We start from the raw sequence: 20,890 nt of genomic DNA on the forward strand, positions 1-20,890 counted from the left end.
AGAAAAGAAAGAAAAACAAAATCACACAAATTATTCATTAAAATCTTCGGAATGAAATACTATATCACGGTGATTTATCATTGCGTATTTTCTTTCTTGAATACAATTTGAATTAGGTAAGTACATGTGTGTAGAATGTACTCTAGATCAATGAACATAGTCTGTGTTTAATTCTATGAAAAATATATATTATATTGTTTTGTATTTATTTACAAGAATTTATTACATATGTAAATGTCCATCTTTTTACATCTGATATAATATATACAACAATAATAACAAGATCAGACAATGAAAGGAATCTATATTTTTTAAGGATATAAAATCATGATTATAATACTACAAGGTTTGATGTAATAAAGCTTCAAGCCTTGGTGTGTGCTGCAAATCAATTTAAAATATGATACAATATAAAGATAATAATACACAATATATTTTTAACTTTTCCTTTTCGATTACAAGTGTAGTCTGTGTTGTGTCAGTCCTTATTTATCTGGTCAAGTCCAGTCTTAGTACCGGTTCTTCGTATTGTCAGCACTATAACTTTTTTTTTAATAGGGTGACGTCATCAAAGATTGAACTATAAATGCTTTAGGACTGAAATGGACCGAGACGAGACTGAACTGGACGTCCGGGACGGGTGTCTTCAGTCGTAAATCGGGACCAAAATGTTGTAGATAAATATGTAGTTTTATTCCATGTATTTATTTCATTTTTGATATACAGGCACACACATATCAATCACTTCTTGATATGCATTTGATTAATGTCCTGTTGAGAGCGAGTGGAAAGAAGGGAATACGGATATAATCATCATCATCATGTATGTAATTATATATCTATAAGTATATGTATAAGTAATATTATAAAGCAACTAGGATTTCTTTCTGTATGAATTTCTATGGAATAAAAAGAACGAAGAGGTGAATAATGCCTCGATACGCGGTTAACACACAAAATGGTTTTGTTTTTTGTTTTGAGCATTCAATCAATAGCAATAATATCAAATATGTATGACGTATGTATGTAGTAGTAGACCTAATAAGAAAAGTGGACTAGTTTATTCCCTCTCGTCTCTGAGTAAGGTAAACTATCTGTTTCCACTCTCCCTTCCGTGCGGAGGCGAAGTCTCTCCATCAGAGTCCGCGGGAAACGTGACATAGTAAGGAGTGTTAGGGTATAAGGGTTGAAATGTACCCGGATAGGAAGGATGATGATGATGAGATCCTCGGGATACAACAGTCCCCGCACTTAGATAACTATGAGGTCCAATGGTTCCGAAATTATTACTGTTATTTCCGTTTTGGAGGGAAGAGGGAGGACCCTGATTGGATGGAGGTAGCATTTTTTGACTATTAATAGTGCCTCCACCCCATGTGAGAGCTAATTGATGTGGAGGAGGGACTGGGGTGGATGGATAGGAAAGGTAACCACCGTTTGATGAACCATAACCGACAACTGGTTTCAAGCATGTACATTTTCCTTGGGAACGAAGAGCAAGGGGTCCTCCTAAAGGACCACCACGATATTGTGAGTCTGTCAAGCGTAAACGGACAATACAAATGATGACAATGATGATTGTTATGAAGGCCACCACTCCACCAACTATTCCAATGATGAGAGCATCCATGTTGTAAGGGTTAGTTCCGGCTGTTTTATGTTGAGGTTTTCTTGCTGCAGTAGGTCTACGAGTAGATGAGGAGATGGGCTTACGAAGAAGCAAATCATCTCCTGTTATTATGTCTGGCTCTGGAGTGGAAGTAAACTTCTGAGAGACATATTCTACTTCCGTTGTTGTTGTCGTCGTTCGTCCTTCACAAGAAAGCTCATATTCAGGTAAATCAACCAACAGTTTGTCTTCCAAATAATCAGGTCCTGTGCATTTAACATTACGAATATCTTTAGTCTTCAACCAATTCTGTAGGGCCTTAGTATTACAATCACAAAATATAGGATTAGATTCCAAGCCTTTTAGCTTCACATCTCGATAACTCAATTCCTCAAGTAAAGTAGGACTTAAGCTCTTTAAGTCAGAGTTTTGAACGTCAAGAGTAAAATCGATTGAAGAGGGTACAGGAAGGAATAAGGCTGTGGGGATATTTGAAATCCCGGTGTCAATCAAGCTTAGGTCAAACTTTTCCGAGCTCACGCCTTCGAGTGCTCGAGTTGCAATATTTTTTATCTTTTTTCCTCGAATTCCAAGAGAATTTAATCTGGGAGTTAAAATATTATGCATTTGATCGCCCACAAGTTCGTCCTTAATTTCTAGGTTAATAGACTCCAAAGCTTGAAAATGATCTAATACACCTTTGGTGTCCAAGAATGGAATTTTTTTATAGCTATATAAATCTAGTTCCTTCAACTCTTTTAAATCCTTAAAAGCATCTCCTTCAATTCTATTACAGAGGCTTAAATTTGACATTTTGAGTGATCTTAAACCATCCAAATACTTAAAATCTCCCTTGATGATAAACTTTACAGGATTACTTGATATGTCCAAGTATTTGAGATTAGTCAATAAAGGCCATGCTGAGGAAAGTCCATAACTGAGGTCAGGGATTTCATTGTGAGAAATGTCAATCACTTCAAGTGAGGGCTTATTCAAATTATCTTCATTCAACTCGGATATAAAATTATGACTCAGATTTAAGGAAGACAAAAAAAGGTGTTTCTAAACTTGGAACGACGGTTACGCCGGTACCAGCCATATTTAAGCTTCGCACGGTTTTGGGCTCATTTAGAACATTATAAACGGAGTCTTCTGATAAAGGATTAAATGACAAATCAATTTCCTTGATATTAACAAGGATATTAGCATCTGAAGGAATTTCGGAAATTAGATTATTTGACACTTTGAGAATATCCAGGAAAAAGTATTGACTCTGGAGGACATCTACAGGGATTCTTAAGAACTTGTTATGACTCAAATCTAAACTCTGAAGCTTTACAACCTTTGGGCGATCAAAAATTCCATTTGGCATGGAGCTCAAATTGTTGTGAGATAAGTCCAAAAGTAATCGAATCGTTCCTTTAAATGTATCCCCTTCTAAATTGGAAATACGGTTATGACTCAGATCCAGAAACTGTAGTTGAGAGGAGTTCTGAAAAGCGGTTTCCGACACAGATTCAACTTCATTGTGTTCAAGATTAAGTACTTTAAGTGAAAGGAAATTAGCAAATTCCGAATCATCAATGTTTTTGAGCAGGTTATGTCGGAGATTAAGCGTTTTGAGATTGGGTAAATCCTTCATAAATTGTGTGGGGAAAAAACTAAACAAATTATTAGAGAAATCGACCCTTTCCAGCAGTTGGTGGAATCTAAAGGATTCTGGATATAAGTAAGTAAGCTCATTATGGGAAATGTCCAAAGTGTGAAGATCAGTATCGTTGGGATACATATTGAAAAAATAGTCATCTTTATAGGAACTCAGTTGATTGTGACTCAAATCAATAGTCTTGAGTCGAGGAATAGAATCGAATGCACCTTTCTTAATCATGGAAATCTTGTTTGAGCTTATATCCAACATTTCTAGGATAGGCAATTCCTTAAATGTTCCAGTATTGATTTCTGATAAAGCATTTGAACTTAAATTGATTTCATTCAATAGAGGATTGATAAGGACTCCGGGCTCTAAATCAGATAATTCATTTCCACTTATATCCAATTTGATAAGATTATCAATGCCTTCAAGAGTTTTTGCATTCAAATTTGTGATTTTGTTATATCGTAATATGAGCACATTAAGATCTCTTAAATTCTTGAAACGTCCTTCAATATCTTCGAGATAATTACTTCCTAAATTTATATATTTAAGCGCAGAGAAATTGAGAGGACCCAAAATCTCAATGCCATTATGAGCCAAATTCAAATACTCAAGAAGATCTTCCAGGCCTTGGAATGCAGTTCCTTCAAGTGATTTAATAAAGTTATACTCCAAATTAAGTATTTTAAGCGAACTAAGAGAAGCAAAAGTGTTTGGGGAGATTTGTGATATCATATTGTAGGAGAGATTTAATTCTTCCAAGTCTTGAATGGGGATGAAATCCTCTGATGAAATGGAATCAATTGTGTTATGATGGGCCTTGAAGCGTTTCAGATTTGGCAAGCGCTCCAATGCGTTAGACGGGAGTTGGGATATTTTATTATCACTCAAGTCCAAGTACTCTAAGGATGTAAGACCTTCAAACGCATCATCTTCCACCTAGGGAGGAATTTATATCAATATATTATTATTATCATATATAAATAAAAATTAAATAATTAAAAAATATGAACGTACTTTACGAAGAGAATTAACACTCAAATCCAGACCTTTTAGATTGCCAATGCCCAAGAATGTGCCAGGAATAATTTCATGTATATTGTTACGACTTAGATCCAGGTATTCAAGAGAGGATAAAGCCTCAAAATTAGCTTCTTTGATACTCTAAACAGATTTAAAAAAAAAAAAGAAATGAATACATACAATTTGTAATATATAACTATTTCAGCCAATAACTCACTTTTATAAGATTGGATCCAAGATTAAGAAATCTGAGAGTCTTCAATGGTACAAGCGCTTGCATGGGCACTGTTGATAGGAAATTAGAAGAGAGGTCCAATTCAACCAAGCCCGTCAATTCTACATTACATTTGTAAAGAGAAAAATTAATAGATGCATCACTACAACCCTTTTTTCAGAGATTGTAAAATAATATATTATATGACAAACCCTTAAATTCATCTGAAACAATGGAACTTAATTTATTCCGTGTGAGAATGAGCCGAACAAGACGTGTTACATTCGCAAATGTGGTAGGGCGAATAACTCGAATCAAATTATTTGTTAAATTTAGAGATAAGAGCTTTGGTTGAGTGATGAAATCCCCCGAGCTTAACTCCGCTGAAAAGATATATTGTTTAATAATTAAAAAATGATAGGAATACATTATATAAAAGGATAGCAACCCAAAGATCCCACTACCTATTGCATGCATTTAGTTATGCCCCCCCTCTGCCTAACCAACTGTTTTCCCTTAGAGAATGTACATATTATATACTTTAAAATCACGTTTATTGATGATGCGAATTTCTAAAAATAATAAGAAGTATAAAAGTGGTTCCGCATAATATTCATTTCAGAGAGAAAGGTTGAGTGATTCAAATTACTTACTGATTTGATTGTCTTGAAGAAAGAGATTTTGAAGGGATTTCGGTCCTCGAAGAGCACCTGTTGGGACTTTTTTGAGCTTATTGCCATTTATCTTCAAATCCTATAAAATAAAGAGAGAAACAATTAATACAAATCTATTCATCGACGTAAATGATATTATGTATATACCGAAAGAACTAGTAGTAAAATTAATTTACCGCAAACTAGGGGTATAATGTTAATTTTTTTATTTCATTTAACACTAGGAAGGTAAAGTCATTAGTTATGTCATGGAAATTACCCCCAAAATTTTCTAAAATACCCCATTTGGGGTATTTTACCCCTATTCCCCGACACTGATGTAGATATACAGTTATAACTTATTATATGAGAATCCTTTTCAACAGTCAACACAAAAGCAAGCTAGAATTATTTTTCTCGAAAGTGAGCTTGGATAACGTTCGTATTCTTCGACGCATAATGATCGTCGATTTCTATACACAAATTGTTCTTATTACCCCTGTAGACTCGCCGCAAATTACACTGAAAGTAGCCAAAATTGATTGTCAAGAATGAGCAATTGATTGATTCTATTTGAAAGGGTGCTATTGGCCACAATATAAGTCAGTCTCTTTAATCAAATATATCGTTGAAATAATGGCGTGTATGCATATTATATATGAAGTTAAGAAATAAATTGGGATTTTTTCCTATTCTTTATATTTGTTCAAGATTGTTTTTATGTTTACGCAACACACATGTTCGGGCATCGTTCCAAAATTGTTAATAGAGGGTCATCATACATATACTATATTGGTCATACCATATGCCTCTTTCCTCATCATCGCACTCAGTAAAAGTGCATTGTAATACTTTTTTTTTCTCTCTCTTTATACTATTACTTAATTTTCCTTAAAGAAACTGGACACTCAAAAGTGAAACTACACTCAACCTGCCAAGAAAGTTCTTTGCTTTTGTTCATTCTTTTTGCAAGGAAGTGTGCATAATATACATGTATAATATGTACTATATAAAACAGGATACATTCGTCTTCTATGTAGAGATGAATACAAGGCGGATTTTACCGAGCCCAAGCTTAAAATACCCAAGCCAATAATAATACAAAATGACTATAATATAAATGCAGAAAGAGAAATTTTTCCTATTCAAAATACTGTAAAAGATTATACCGATTGCTTCCCAAAGTTACTCATTCCATTTCCCAATGAGGATGTACAGGAAGAAATTAAAAATAAGGATTGGGCACTCCATAAATCATGCCAAATTTTCCTCATTATGGGAATTGAGAACTCTTATATCAGAGGCGTCCGCAAGGAGCTAGGATGGAGGGGATTGAGCATCACTTAATGGATTTTTTTTTGCCGTTCCCATCCAAAAATTATTAAATTTTGTGTAGTTTTTCTTTTCTAAAAAATGGTCAAATTTGCATTTTAAAATATTTCAAAAAAGTCCCTATTAAGAAATAAAATCCTGCAAATGACCCTATAAGAACCTCTAAGATGCTACAATTTTCCATCCTTTGGTCACATACAAACCAAAATACTTAGAGCGGAACTAACTAAAATTAATAAACACTTTTAACAAGAATTGTTTGATGCATGATATCATTACTAAGCTATAGTGGATACATTTTTTACAACGAAATAATTCAAAATAAATCCAAGATATAAATATTTACTATTATTTTTTTTAAATAAAGGAATTTTTCATTGATTCAATAAAAATATATATCTACTTATGGATTTGCATAACGTTTATTCTGGAGGTCAAAATAATTCCGTAATATAAAGATAATTGAATTTCATCGTTATTTAATTTATTCGGGCAGTTTACTATGGAAGTCAAATATAATATAGAATGTATATAACTAGCTATTTAAAAGATATTTTTTAAATGAATATGTAGAACGTACGAGTACATCAACGAGCTTATCATTTTTCGGGAAATATTCGGATCCGGTTAGTTAATAATAAATACTGTAAAATTTAAGTATTTATTATTATATTTTAAGAAGAAATATATCATGAAACACTTAAATACGGAACTTCCTGTAGACGTAAAACCCCTAGTACATAGATTAGAGTGTATCAATGGCCCCATAATTTTTTAATTGTTGATGGACTTTCTTACCTATAACATTAAATCTGGCACATGGTAATATAAGCATAAACAGGGGCGTCCGCAGGATTATATTTTTGGAGAGGCTTAATTTTTGTTATTTATAAATTTAAAAAAATGAAAAAACAAAGTTTTAGAACTAAAATTTCAAAAACAAAATTTTAAATGTTAAAAAGTTTATAAATCCAAAGCTATTCACAAAAACCTTTTTTTTAATGAAAAAACAAGTCAAAAATTAATAGCTGTTTACATAAAATTAAACTATTTCAAATATTAAATTTTTTTCAAAAAATCACAGCTGTTGACATAAAGTTAAATTTTTTAGAAAAAAATTTCAAATATTAAGCTTTTAATATATTTATATTAATTTTTTTTTGGATAAAAATTTCAAAAATCTACAGCTGTTAACAAAAAATTAATTTTTTTTATTAAAAATAATGTCAAAAAAAAAATTTGAAATTTGAAATTTTATTTTTGACGGAGGTAGTCCTGGGTAGCCTTGAGCGCTTATTTTACAGTACTCGAAGCCATAATATAACAATCCTTCCCTTACATATTATTTTCCTTTAGACTAGTCATTTCCTAGTATTTACTTAAAGTTCTTGATATGAATAACACAAATATAAACATATTATGCAAGAAGGTTCCAGGAAAATAATATTCAAGATAAGGACTTTTACATTATGTGGCCCTGAGTATATTTCTATACTTATTCGTTGTCCACCTCAGATTTGTTTAGTTTTTTTTTTGCGTACATGATTATATCATAGAGTGTCATATTTGAAAGAATAGGTAAGAGAATCCAAGTACATAAGGGCGTTTGAAGCACCCTAACATATATACAGGGTGATAAGATCAAATTGACGCTTGCGTACCCCGTCGATTTTGTTATTTTGGAGCTGCCTGAAATTATCTTGTTTTCTCCGTCAAAAACATTGTTGTATCATCAAACTTTAGTGAAGTTTTGGGGATCATGGCGAGAGTTGCTCCAGATATAAAGAAGATTGCATTTACAGAAGAGGAACGGCATTGCGCCGATATGATGATTTTCATCCTAAACAGCATAGATATTTCAAATTTGGAGGTCTCAATTGTAAATGGCATCCCAATGCAGAGGACGCAAAAGGATCCTTTTGAGGCTCATGAACTTAGATGATCTGTCACAAGCTGTAAAAAAACATTACTATGACTTCATTGTGATGGAAATATGTCCCCCAGCAGTGCGGATCTTAATCCGTTGGATTATTTTGTCTGGGGTTGCGTTGAATCTAAAACAAATTGAACATATAATACCATCACCCTCTGATCGCGTCTATCGGGGAGAAAATGACGAACATACCTAGGAGCTACCTCGTCAACGCCTTCTCCTCCTTCCGGGTCTAAATCTAGACTGTGATTGATTCTGGAGGTGGATACATCACATAAGGTTTTCTTCAACATTCATATGTACAATTCAAGCAAATTTCCTAGTAAAGCTGCCGAAAAATGTGCCCTCAGTGACAGTTAAAAGATTTTTGAAGAATATATATCTTAGTACCCAGTACATTCATAAAAACGAATCGGTTGAACTAAAATATTATTGTTTTCGATGTTGTCGTTATTGTTTTTTTGGGAGAGAGTGGCATTGTGGCAATCCTTTTACATAAATATTATACCTTAGAAAATAAAAAGGAGTCATCGTTCTAACTGACCAAAACAGTCTAACTGTTTTATTGTATATATATCATATGCATGATTATGTTGAATTGTTTATTTATATGATGGTGGTGAGGAAAACCATGTGAAAGGAAGTGGAGAAACCAGATTTATAATTAGTATTTGTATCATTATTTCGTACCACCTTTATATTTTATGCATTTACATTCATTACGAATACACATATGTAGGATGTATACAAAACAAACCAGGGGGAATAGATTCATAGGTAGACGTGTAAATCCTAAGCATTTTTTTTGGTGCGAGTTCCGTTGTTGATAATCTGAAGAGTATTTCTCCAGGAGGGGGGGTACTAGCTTTCATCAATGGGGGCAACACGATTATATAAAAATGGTTATTTTATTGTATCTTGTGTACAAGTTGAACTTGTATAAACAAATTGTACAAATTGCAAAGTTTTTTGTCTTCAAATACATTATTTAATTACAATATCGATCATTCTAATTACAATATATTCATTTTCATTTTGATCTGTTCAAATTACATGGTTATTATGTGCAATTGAACTTTATGATGTGCCAAGGAATACTTATATTTTAGTATTTTTTTTATATTAAAATAGTCAAAAATGACACCATTGATATTTGATCGATCATCCATAGAATATTCAATAATTGGATTATCCTCATCCAATGTATTGTAAATCCTACATTAAAAATTCAGCACGTCATGACAGCTATGTGGCTCTCTTCTCAAACATTATTCAAATTGTCAGGCTCACCATGTTCATATACAGAAAATGCTGACAATTTACAACGCTATTCATAATCGTCAGAACTGGGGGCATTACTGTCTACAGAACAATATCAATGAAAAGTTGCATGATTATTGTGTCATATATGTGATGTCTTCTTAGAAAACTCCGCCAAATTAAATATGCTTCCGGCCCACAATAAAATTAAATTATGCCAATTAAATTATGCATCTTTTTGATAAAATAACTATTCTTATCAAAACTTCTGAATGAATAGTAATTTTAATAGAAATAAAACAAGTAAAAAAATCATTGGGTATTCAAATACCAAAGTTCAGTTTATTCAGTGCATGGGCAATGAGCTATTAAATATGATTTTCCAAACAGTGTAAAAGAAAACTTTAAATGTATACAATCATTATTAAATAAAAATGAAACTTTTTTGAAATAAAAAAATTGTTTTATTTCCTTTTGGAAAGAGGAAAATATGTTGTCCCACACTGTATACATAGTTATGTAGCCAAACAGAATAAACAGTGAGAGAAAGTAAAAAATAAAAAACGGTGAAGAAGAAGAGCCTCAAGTTTCCTACTTCAATAAATATTTGTACCCATTAATGAATATAAATAAAGACTTGTTAAATAATAGTCCTAAATAGAACGAATGTAAATAATAATTTCACAAGAACCAAGCATATGTACATTGTATGTACAATGTACATATTTATATAGACATATTTAAGTAGTTATTTATGAAGAGATCTGCACCTTCATGATCATCATTTATATAATCCTAATTATGAATTAATAAAAATAATAAGAGCAATTCTATGGCCCACCCACAGGTCTCCTCTTGCTAATATAATCATTGCAAAATATGTATGTACTAGTGATGATTTTCGCTCTGAAAATCCTGGACCCGTCCGAGAGCGTTATCATGTTTAGTTGAGACACTTTTAAAAAAATCCTGTCTAGATCGGTTCTAAAGAAAAATGTAGTCCGGATTGGTCTTATAAAATAATAATAATAATCATTTAAACTTCGGTCTAGGTCGATTCTATAGATAAATTGTTGATGACTTTACTTCCATTTTAAAATTCTGAATTGATCTACAATGACGTTATAAAAAGTTACATATGCTGCATAAATCATATTTGCACAACTCATAAATGAGAAAATTTGGTCCACAATTTAAAATGCTTAAATAAATTTTGGTCTATGTTCTAAAATAGCGGTCTGGACCGAAATATCGGTCCAAATATGCATATTAAAAATCAATTAAGATCGAAATGGGGGAAAAATCGGTCTTGGACTGAGTCTCAAAACTAGTAACTACATATTGAGTTGTACTTTTTTAAATGATGAAGTGAACCAAGTGAATGTTAATTACCCATTGTCTCTTCCCCCTCCCAAACAAATGACACTTTGATACACTTTGAACAACATAATCCAAATGCAATTTTCTTCAGAACATTGTTCCCACGTCCACCATAATAAAACCGTATATTGTCCACCATTTTAAACCAAGTATATAAGGTGATAAGTACCTACTAGTGTTGGGTTTTGGTATGGGAATCTGGCCCCGGTCTGATACCATTATTAATATTTTATTATTTGTTCCGACTTCCGTATGCACCGGTCTCATTGTCAAATTCCGCCCTCTACAAAAAAATAGGTCTTCATCGGGTCCCACGTCATTTTTATATTTAATTATTTCATATTTTAGGCCTGGACCCAACAGATCAGTCTAGAAAAATTACCATAAGTCCGAACTTAAAAAAATAATTATTGATCTTGGACCTAGTCTCAACACTATTTGTGGATTTATAAGTTTACGTAGAACTACCTCGCTCAGGATCCTTAATTTATGCATATCTATCTAAGTTTATTTGTACTAGTTTTGAGACCTGGTACGACACCAAATTAATGTTTCAGCATGGTTTAAAGTGTTTTTGAAGGCCAATCTTTTATGAAATTTAAATCGTAGACGAAATTTATTGTTCGAAAAGAAATGATTTTACTTTGTTTAAAATTTTTATATTCTAAAAAAATATTTTTTTTAGTGTGAGACCGATGAAGAACTAGTTTTATATCTACATAGATTCAGTTTAACTACAATACCAGACGGAATTAATTTGATCTGATATTAGGGAATAAATAAATATACTTCACCGTAAACTTCTATTTCTCTTATTCAATATTATTAATAAAAAATGATATATTTACAATCATACAATTTGATTGGAGGAATCATTGAGCAGTCACATGTAATATATATTCTCCCCAACAAAAATTGTCTTCGCTATATTCAAGTAAAGAAAGATGCAATGCTGGATATAGTTTAACATGTTTACACAGCTATATGCCAACGTATTGTGCCTTAGTTGACTCTTATTTGAACTTTTTTTTTTGTATATGTTCGGCATTCAATTGTCAAACTATGGTAATAGTTTTTTGCTCATAATTTGAATACCATCAAGAAGAAGATATCAATACACTAGGTACCTTTCTAAAGCTTAAAATATTTTTGCTGGCTATATGCATGGATTTCTAAAGACATGGAATAATCATGCAGAGTTTGTATTCCCATATGAGGCCAATCTAAAAGGAGTGATTGGTTGAAAAATGAGTCAATATCCTATTTTACTCCATTCCCTAAGAGGAGAAATGAAGAAAAACAAGGTTAGCTACTTGAGAGATTATTTCATGTGTCTATAATTCCATACTATATACTAGCGTTGAAAAATGAAATGTTATTAAAGATCGTACAAAAATAAATATATATGTACATACATAAAAGTACTCTCAAATTTTGTTTTTCCTCATCCTCGTACGTTCTTAAGAGGCTCCACATAAACCAATAAAAAACAAAATATTTCCGCCATTTGACTGTTTTAGATGATCATATATGTTTGTGCTACAAGAGGGCAAGGATGAAGTCTCTTTACGAATTATACTTGAACACAATACGAGAACTTCTACTTCTCAAGGGTCCATTTGGAAAATGATGACAATGCAAATATAGTTTTAATCATCATCTTAAAAAAATGTAGAAATAATTCTTCGACTTAAAAAGAACCGCATTGTTTCTTTCAAAAAATGGCTAGATGAAGAAGTAGGAAAAGGAGTGCACAGGTTCTTTTTTTTTTTTTTCTTAGCCAAGCACACGAATAATAATAATAAAAAAGAAATAAAATGGAAAGTGAGTCCGTCCAACATTTCGCCTGCGCTAGAGAAAGTAAGACCGGACACGTAGTATATAACTTATAAAAATAAATATTAATGTAATAACCACGACTAGGACCATCAACAACCAACCAAAAGTAACCTTACATATATATGTGTTTATGTACATTTAATATATGTGTATAATATTCTATTTGAATAAGAAATTATCAATAACAATGTGTCAAAATGAGAAATAATGATAATTTACCGCCAGTTTTTGAATTAATATAATGATTCTTTGACAAGCATTAAATTGATTTGAATGTACTTCATATTACATCCTAATAAGCACAAAAGGAGGAAAAGAAAATGGATTAGTTTGTTCTATGGGCATCTTTACAGAGTTGACTACTTTATGTAGAAAAAACATAAAATATCATTCATCTGGGTTTGATTCTCCTTATCTCATTACGAAGTTTTTTCAAAATGTATGTACCTAGTATAATGTTTATTTTCATGGTAGGATGGGACTGGAGAATAGTGAGACTACCACGAGTACACGAAGAAAGATGGGTGCTAACGCGATTATTGTTAAGAAGGACTTAAAAGGAAATAATAAGTATATACATGCGCGTACTTTTAAAAGATTTGAAGAACAAAATACTGACTGATAAATGACTTGAGTTTTTACTCAATGGTTATTCACGAAACAGAAACGTATTCAACTATGTACATATATCATAATCTAGGCATATACATAATCATGGTGAATCCCCTTATCACGACTGATTTATCAAGAGGATTGCAAATCCCTTTCATTCTTCATTAGTTGAATACCCATTGTATGCACGTACAAATAATAAGATATCAAATCCAAAATTTCTAATTAAAAAACTCTGAATTATGAACTTGTACATTATTTACGCCGTTTTCTAAACAGGAACAAACTTCAATCAAGCATTAGTAACAACTCTATAAATCAGAAATTACTATGAACACTCCTATGCTTCAATACTTGCTCAGTCAACCAGGACATGAGTAAAAAAAAAAGAACATTGTATATTATACACATATATATGTATGAAAGTAATGCCCTCCACGGCCCAGGATCATCATAAATAGTATGTGAACGTAAACTTTCTTACCTTTAAATTCTTACATCCACGAAAGAGTCCATCATCAATATCCACAAGGGAATTGGAGCTCAAATCCAGTTCCCGAAGGGCTCCCAAATTTTGAAACTCACTCGATGAATAAACGGGATTCAAATTATATCCCAGCAAATTATTACCAAGTCTAAGAACCTCCAAACTATCTTCAATCCCATCAAAGAGTCTTTCTGTGAGTCGACGGATTTGATTATGCGAGAAGTCCAAGTGTTTGAGGGGAATGTCAGAGGCTGTAAAGAGTTGATTTCCCAAGTTTTGTAGACCCGCGTTCTTTTGCGTAAACTCTTGAATGTAGAATCGATACGGAAGAATGGGAAACTCGGGGAAAACGCTCTCATCACAATTGATTACGGTAGCATTCACTTCATTCAGACCACAAAGGCATGGAATATTAAGTTGAGCATGGAACTCTGCGCATGGGATCATGGGTGTGAGGGATTTGGAATGGGCAAGGCCCAAGCATAGGCACACTATCAGTAAAGTTCTATTCATTTTTCTATTGTATCTATGAAAATATGTCCCTTGAATGTATGATTTTAATGGAAGATGCTGTTTTGTAAATTAGCGGCTGTTCGTTGGAGTATTGTTTTCTTCTTGCCAATGTTACTGCTGTTGCTTTGGTTTGAACTTTTTTTCACATTTTGATTCTAAAGACAAAGAGGAGATAAAAGTGTAAAATGGAGTTGTATGTAACTTTATAGAAATGTTGTTGTCAAAATGGGTCAACCTTGGGGGGAGGGATATCTATCAAATTTATATGTATTGAAAAGATTATAATGGTGGACATTAAGGTAGAAGAAGATAGATGAAGGACAGAGAGGTAAGGAGGGAAGAAAAAAGGGAGGGGATTTCAAACATTCCTGACCTTGAGAGTATGTAACGGATTTCACTTTTAGATATATATATGTGTAGCTGTTACATTTGTTTCTTCCTATTTCATACACCTATGCACAATATGTATATGTTTCAAAGATGAAAATGCAACATCGACTCCTTCAATTGTTAAAATAACTGTCCATTGATATTGAAATGGGCTTACATTATAATATATGTTGTCTACAAGTTTCTAAATTATATAAGCAAATTGTAAAATTTGTAACCATAGTATGAGATGAAGAATTTAGAGTTTTAGCAACAGGGGCGTCCGCAAGATTATATAAATATTTTTGGAAATTTTATTCAAAAATCCACAATTATTCGTAAAAAATTTCAAAAATCCATAATTTTTTTGCAAAAAAATTTCATAAATATAATTTTCAATATAAACTTTTTTTTTTAAATTTCCAAATCCATAACTATTCTCAAAAAATTTCAACAAGGTAATTTCATATATAAAATAAATAATATATAATAAAAAAATGTCAAATATAAAATCTTCTAGTAAACACCCAAAAATTCCTTAATTTGGGTAGGGCTACAGCCCTTCCAGCCTAACCCCTACGAACGCACCTGAGCAATGTATGTAATACAATAATGGATTTATTAATTATGCAATTTTTGACATTTTAAAAATATATTGATATATATTCTTTGGCATTTTATACAGTTCAAAAGCTCATGGTTAAATTGCTTGTAATACAGAATAAGCAAGTCACTTGAATAGATTAAAATCTAAGGATAGCATCAATTAATAGTTGGTGATTCGAATCACCAATGTCGTTGTTAAACCAAGTTTAGAAATTATAACCTGTACAATTTGCTTATATGTGCAAGTTATATCTTGTACATAAATCGCAACTTGTATACGACGAATATATATATATGTATATTAAAGGACATGCAAAAGATGAAATATTATGTATAGATAGGACATTTGTAAAAACCTGTTTCTATTGCTCAAATATTCACCTCAATAAGGTAATGTTTCCCTGGACATATTTATATAGCCAGGATACAGATTTTATTTCAAAAAAGGCTAGGCCCTACTAATTTCTCCAATATGCCTACATAAATATCTCCCTCTACATACTAAAAAGTACTGCAGTATTCATCATACTATGGCAATTAAAGCCAGTGCATTTCTAAGTATTTATATATACAAAGATATGAAAAAAAATTAAAACACCAACACAGTAGGTATTTCATTACTCTAAGCCTATTATGTAGATGGATATATCTGTATATAAATTAGGGTTGTATCGATCCTTAATATGAGACTTAAAATGAATCTCGTCCAATTTCTTTATCGATCCTTGAAAAACGTTCCAAATTTTAAAACGATCTCGAGAAGGTATCTTTTACTCTAATATTTTAGTAAAGTACCATAGTTTATCAACTGAATTAGATTGGTAAAACTATACGGCCCTTTCACGCACGTGAATAATTTGGACCATTATTCGGAATCATTTAGGTCTAATTGAAGTATTAATTACTCTTATAAAAATTGGTCAGGATTGATTGGTAATGCCATTTAGCAAATACTATGTGATGGGGCGGCAATTGTGTCGGATTCGGGTGGGTCCTTAAGATTTAGGACGAGACAGGAGGGAGCATCAAAATTTTAAACCGATTGATTAGTATACCTATATGTATAGTGCTGTGTTAGATCTTATTTATTCGGTCCAGTTCAGTTTTAGAACCAGGCATAACAGTCCTTGGGACTATTGGTCTTTCGGACTAGCATTACAATGTAGAACTGATTTAAAGATAAAGAAATATGGTTGAGTGGCGTTATCAAGGACCGAATTTTATAAGTTTTAGGAGTGAAATGAACCGGACTGAGACTGTATTTGATCACTCTAAAAAAACTAAACAGGCTCCACTCCCATCTGTCCAGTCCTAATAAAATGTGTCCGTCCTAGGAGAGGTTCTTTTCGGTTTTTTTATGAAAACTACAAAAGCTAAAATGATGTAGTTACTAACTATGTCCTTTCAGGTGTTCAACATAACCTCTTTCAGGAGACAAGATACCTGAATTTTTATAGTAGTTGGTCTACCTATCTTATATTATTTTCTTTCTTTTTATATCATTAAATCCTAGCTATCAGAGAAGAATAGTTATAAAGATATCTAGGACTGTAGCACAAAAAAACCAACGTATCGATCCTTAGGACCGTTAAATCATAAAAAGGATTGGACAAATAAAATAAAAAGACTGAAAGGGGGGGGGGGTTGACTTATTAAGCAATCTACCGACACACACAACACTATATTATATATAATAAGGCTTAAAAAGCATATAATATGTACATATAAAGGACCCGAGGACATTTTCTCCCTCCCGGATTCCCTATTTAGCTTCTCTCCTCATAAATTATTATCATTAATTATTTTTGCATTTATTATCTGTGCAAAAATGATTTTTCTTTCTTTTAATAATAATAATAATAATAATTCAAGTTCTGTCGGGAGAACAGGTAAAACATCTTATGTGGAGAGTAGAGAAATACACTAATAATTAACATCAGTTAAACCTATGTATGTATATTGTACATCAGATTGGACGACGTACCGGTTTTTAGCAAAAATTCAAAGGACATTTTTTACCCTAAAAAATAATACATTTTGGAACTTTCTCTCTCTCCTTCTTTTTCTTCAGGTAAAAGAGAAGAAGAAGATATAGATAAAATATGTATTATTAAATAAATTGAATAATGAATCTAATAAAATAGAAGGTTTTAAAAGAAAATAACATAAATTCTTCCCCCTGCTTGTTTTCTTCTCAATAGAAAATAAGTAATAAAAATTTAATATTTTTATATTTTCTTTTGCGGTAATTGACCAAATAACTTTATTTAATTATTTTTTTTGCAATATTCAATTTCCACCAATCAAATAGCACACACAATGACATGATTCAATCAATGGATTCTCACCTATAAAGACGAAGAATGCACAAGGATATCTCTTCGATCAAACGTTGCTAGTAGAATATTCTGAATCAACTACTACAGGAGGATTGTCTATGCTCCAGGAGATGCGACTCTCATGAAGCAACACTGTTATTATTAAGAGTCACTCTTTGATTCAGCAAGACTGTTTAGACTTTAACAATCCGACTCCGTGATTTCCGATCCTGGATAATCTATCAATTTTTATTTTATTTGATTAAGATATTTCGCTCTATCCCTGACACAGATTCCTTCACACGGTGAACTGAAATTCAACTGGCTACATAGAAATGGTTCCTGAGGATGGTTAGGAGAGCGTTTTGTATGATGGTGGTGGTACACTCCAGGAGGAGTAGCAGTACAACCACTACACTTGCACGTACAATCTCTTTTCACAGACCCGCGTCTTTTCCGGCTAGGGTTTTTTTTTTTTTTTGCACTTGGGAGTGAACTACATGTGGATTCCGCTTATTTCTCTCTCGTTTCCTTCCTTCCTTTCCTAAGGAGAAATTTCTTGGTTGGTATTATAATACTTATTAAGAATAAGAATAAATCTTCTTACTTCTTTTTTTACCTGTGCTCTAAGAAGAGCTCGAAAAGAATACTGTATTTTGTATTCATTTTTTGCTTTCGGCCTTATTAGAATTCGACGAATAGTTTCTTCTTAAATGAATGGATGTCGTGCCCATTGCTTCCTTTACCTGCTCACCACTCGTCAATCAACCCCCTCTTTTGTTGAAATAGTCAGGAAATCCCAGGATCTTGAAAGCGCCGTCTATGTAAAAGGAGGGAAAATACAAAGATGCTATAAAACCAACAAACGACACTTGTAGCATCTTTTTAAAAGAGGTCCCAAGGCATCAATATAGGAAATAAGTTTTATTAGGGGTCACTCTGTCACTTTATAATGACCACACCTCGTATTTTATGTGTGTGTACATATGTACATACCTACGAAATTGACCTGTATGATTTATTATGTTTTGAAAAATGATGGCGTCCTTCCCCCCCCATACCTATGGGACTTTTCTTGAAAACATTTAAAATATTTTTGTTGTTTTGTAGAAGTTCCAACCTTAATACATATTATACTTCTACAATGCTATGTATGCGACATTCCCTCCCTAAAGGAATTGCAATAGACTCTTCGTAAGAAAATAAGTAAATGGCAGGGGAGTGGACGGTGGAACATTTTATAGTAACATCCGGCACCTTGAGCCTTTTGTATATCGGTAGATATAGGAGTTTTATTTAAAATTTTTGTTCTATATAATAAAACACTTATCCTGACGTCATAAAATTGCATAATAAGCAGAAAGGGAATCCATTTTGTAGCAATAGTTTGTGTTTTTTTGGTCCTTATTTAAGGCTGAAGAAGACCACAATCCCGTCCAGTTCAGTCCCTGCATATCTTTCCTAGAAAGTAATAAAGTTTGATCCTTGATGACGTCACTTAAATTTATTTATTCGTCTTAAATAAGTACTTTCAGTCCTAAGGACCTGTCCTTAGACAGGACTGGATCGAATAAAGAAGGACCATCAGAACACTAGGCATAATTGTTGATATATGTACTTATTATATTTTTAAAAAAAAGTAAACTTTTCATGCAATGGCTTTAAAAATGAATTGGAACTAGGGCTTTATTCCTATGAAATTTGGTTTCTCATGCCTCCCAAAATGGCTGACTTGGGTGTTAAAAAGGGTTTTACCAAAATTTAATAATTTTAGGATCTAACTCCTAGGTTTCTTATAGCGTGAAGGGGCATACGGTGAATATTAATATGAGGAGGCTTTTGTTTTCCCGAGTGGCCTTATTTAATGGCTTATCTATGGCACCCTCTTTTTTAATCAAACTAACATGACCTCAAATTTTAAACACCAAGAGGAAGTCGAATTTATGTCAAAAAATACAAACTTCTTTGTGGAAACATTTTCTGGAGAAATAACACTTTGCTTTGAGCTTGGACTTTTCTAATTACCTCCGCCAACGAAGTTGAACCGAGTTTATGTTTTTGCTCCTGTTTGTTTGTTAGTTTGTTTTTTAGTCACCAGGGTTATGGTAAAAGTTAAAAATCCATTTTGATGGAACTTTGTAGGAAGATTATGTATAGTCATAATAATATGAGACCATTAAATTTTGAGTGGTTAAGGTAACACAAAACGAAAAAAATGCATAATCAACCATAACTTTGGAACAAATTGAGATACATAACTCAAATTAATTTTAGAAGGAATGTTTGCACTCTACCGAGTGCCCATTCTCAATCGGCATAACACAAAACCTCCTTGCTCAGTCATAGTTATCGTTTAAAATCCTATTGAGATACTAGCACCGTGCATCTACAAACAAGTCGTGTCGGAGGTTGAAGAGTCTCTATTGGCAGTAATTGTAATTAATGGAGGCCTCCCCATTTTGTATGATGTTACATTGTTGCACTCTGAATGAAATTGTGGTTGAACTTTCTCAAGTCTTGACCTTGTTCTCGACAACAGCTCATTATTACCTACTTATGTAATTCTGTTATTAAAAATAAATAAACCAATTAAATATAATTATCCTCTTCTTCATTATGTATAATTCGTGGATGATACTAATCACGTGACATAATTCAAAAATGGACCTATGCCCTAAAATATTAATAATGAAGGTTTTAATAAATATTAGAATATTTAATAATGGTAACCTCTATTGACCTTTGAAGAGCTTCGTATATTAGATTTTGTATAACTAAAGTACATATATATACAATCAAAATGATGCAATCCATGGCAGCAGAAGTTTCTTTTCTTTATGCCCCTCGTGGGTTTTGTCATATACCTACATATATCACGTGTAAACTCACAGACATACGTGGTGCGTAGTTTAAATCTGGACACTTATAGAAGAGAGGTGTGAGAAAAACACAGGAAATAAATTGATAATTCTTCTCATCAGCTGACAGACCCCCCTCTACAATTTTTTTTTTGATACAATCAATCAATAAATGGCTTAACAAAGATACAAAATAAGGTTCTATTTCGTGCAGAACACACATCAACAGA

At 32.4% G+C, this 20,890-nt stretch overlaps 1 protein-coding gene across 1 annotated transcript; it reads right to left on the reverse strand.

The window, feature by feature from the left end:
- Positions 1 to 166: 166 nt before the first annotated feature.
- LOC121128816 (uncharacterized) lies at positions 167 to 18,341 on the reverse strand. Its single transcript, XM_040724423.2, is given in 8 exon segments — positions 167 to 2,662; positions 2,664 to 4,202; positions 4,281 to 4,427; positions 4,504 to 4,622; positions 4,713 to 4,883; positions 5,154 to 5,253; positions 13,994 to 14,664; positions 17,833 to 18,341. Coding segments are annotated over 7 exon segments (4,164 nt in total). The 5' UTR covers positions 14,510 to 14,664; positions 17,833 to 18,341; the 3' UTR covers positions 167 to 1,090.
- Positions 18,342 to 20,890: the final 2,549 nt, after the last annotated feature.

The sequence above is a fragment of the Lepeophtheirus salmonis genome, chromosome 1 (genome assembly GCF_016086655.4).
Source record: "Lepeophtheirus salmonis chromosome 1, UVic_Lsal_1.4, whole genome shotgun sequence".
NCBI lineage: Eukaryota > Metazoa > Arthropoda > Copepoda > Siphonostomatoida > Caligidae > Lepeophtheirus > Lepeophtheirus salmonis.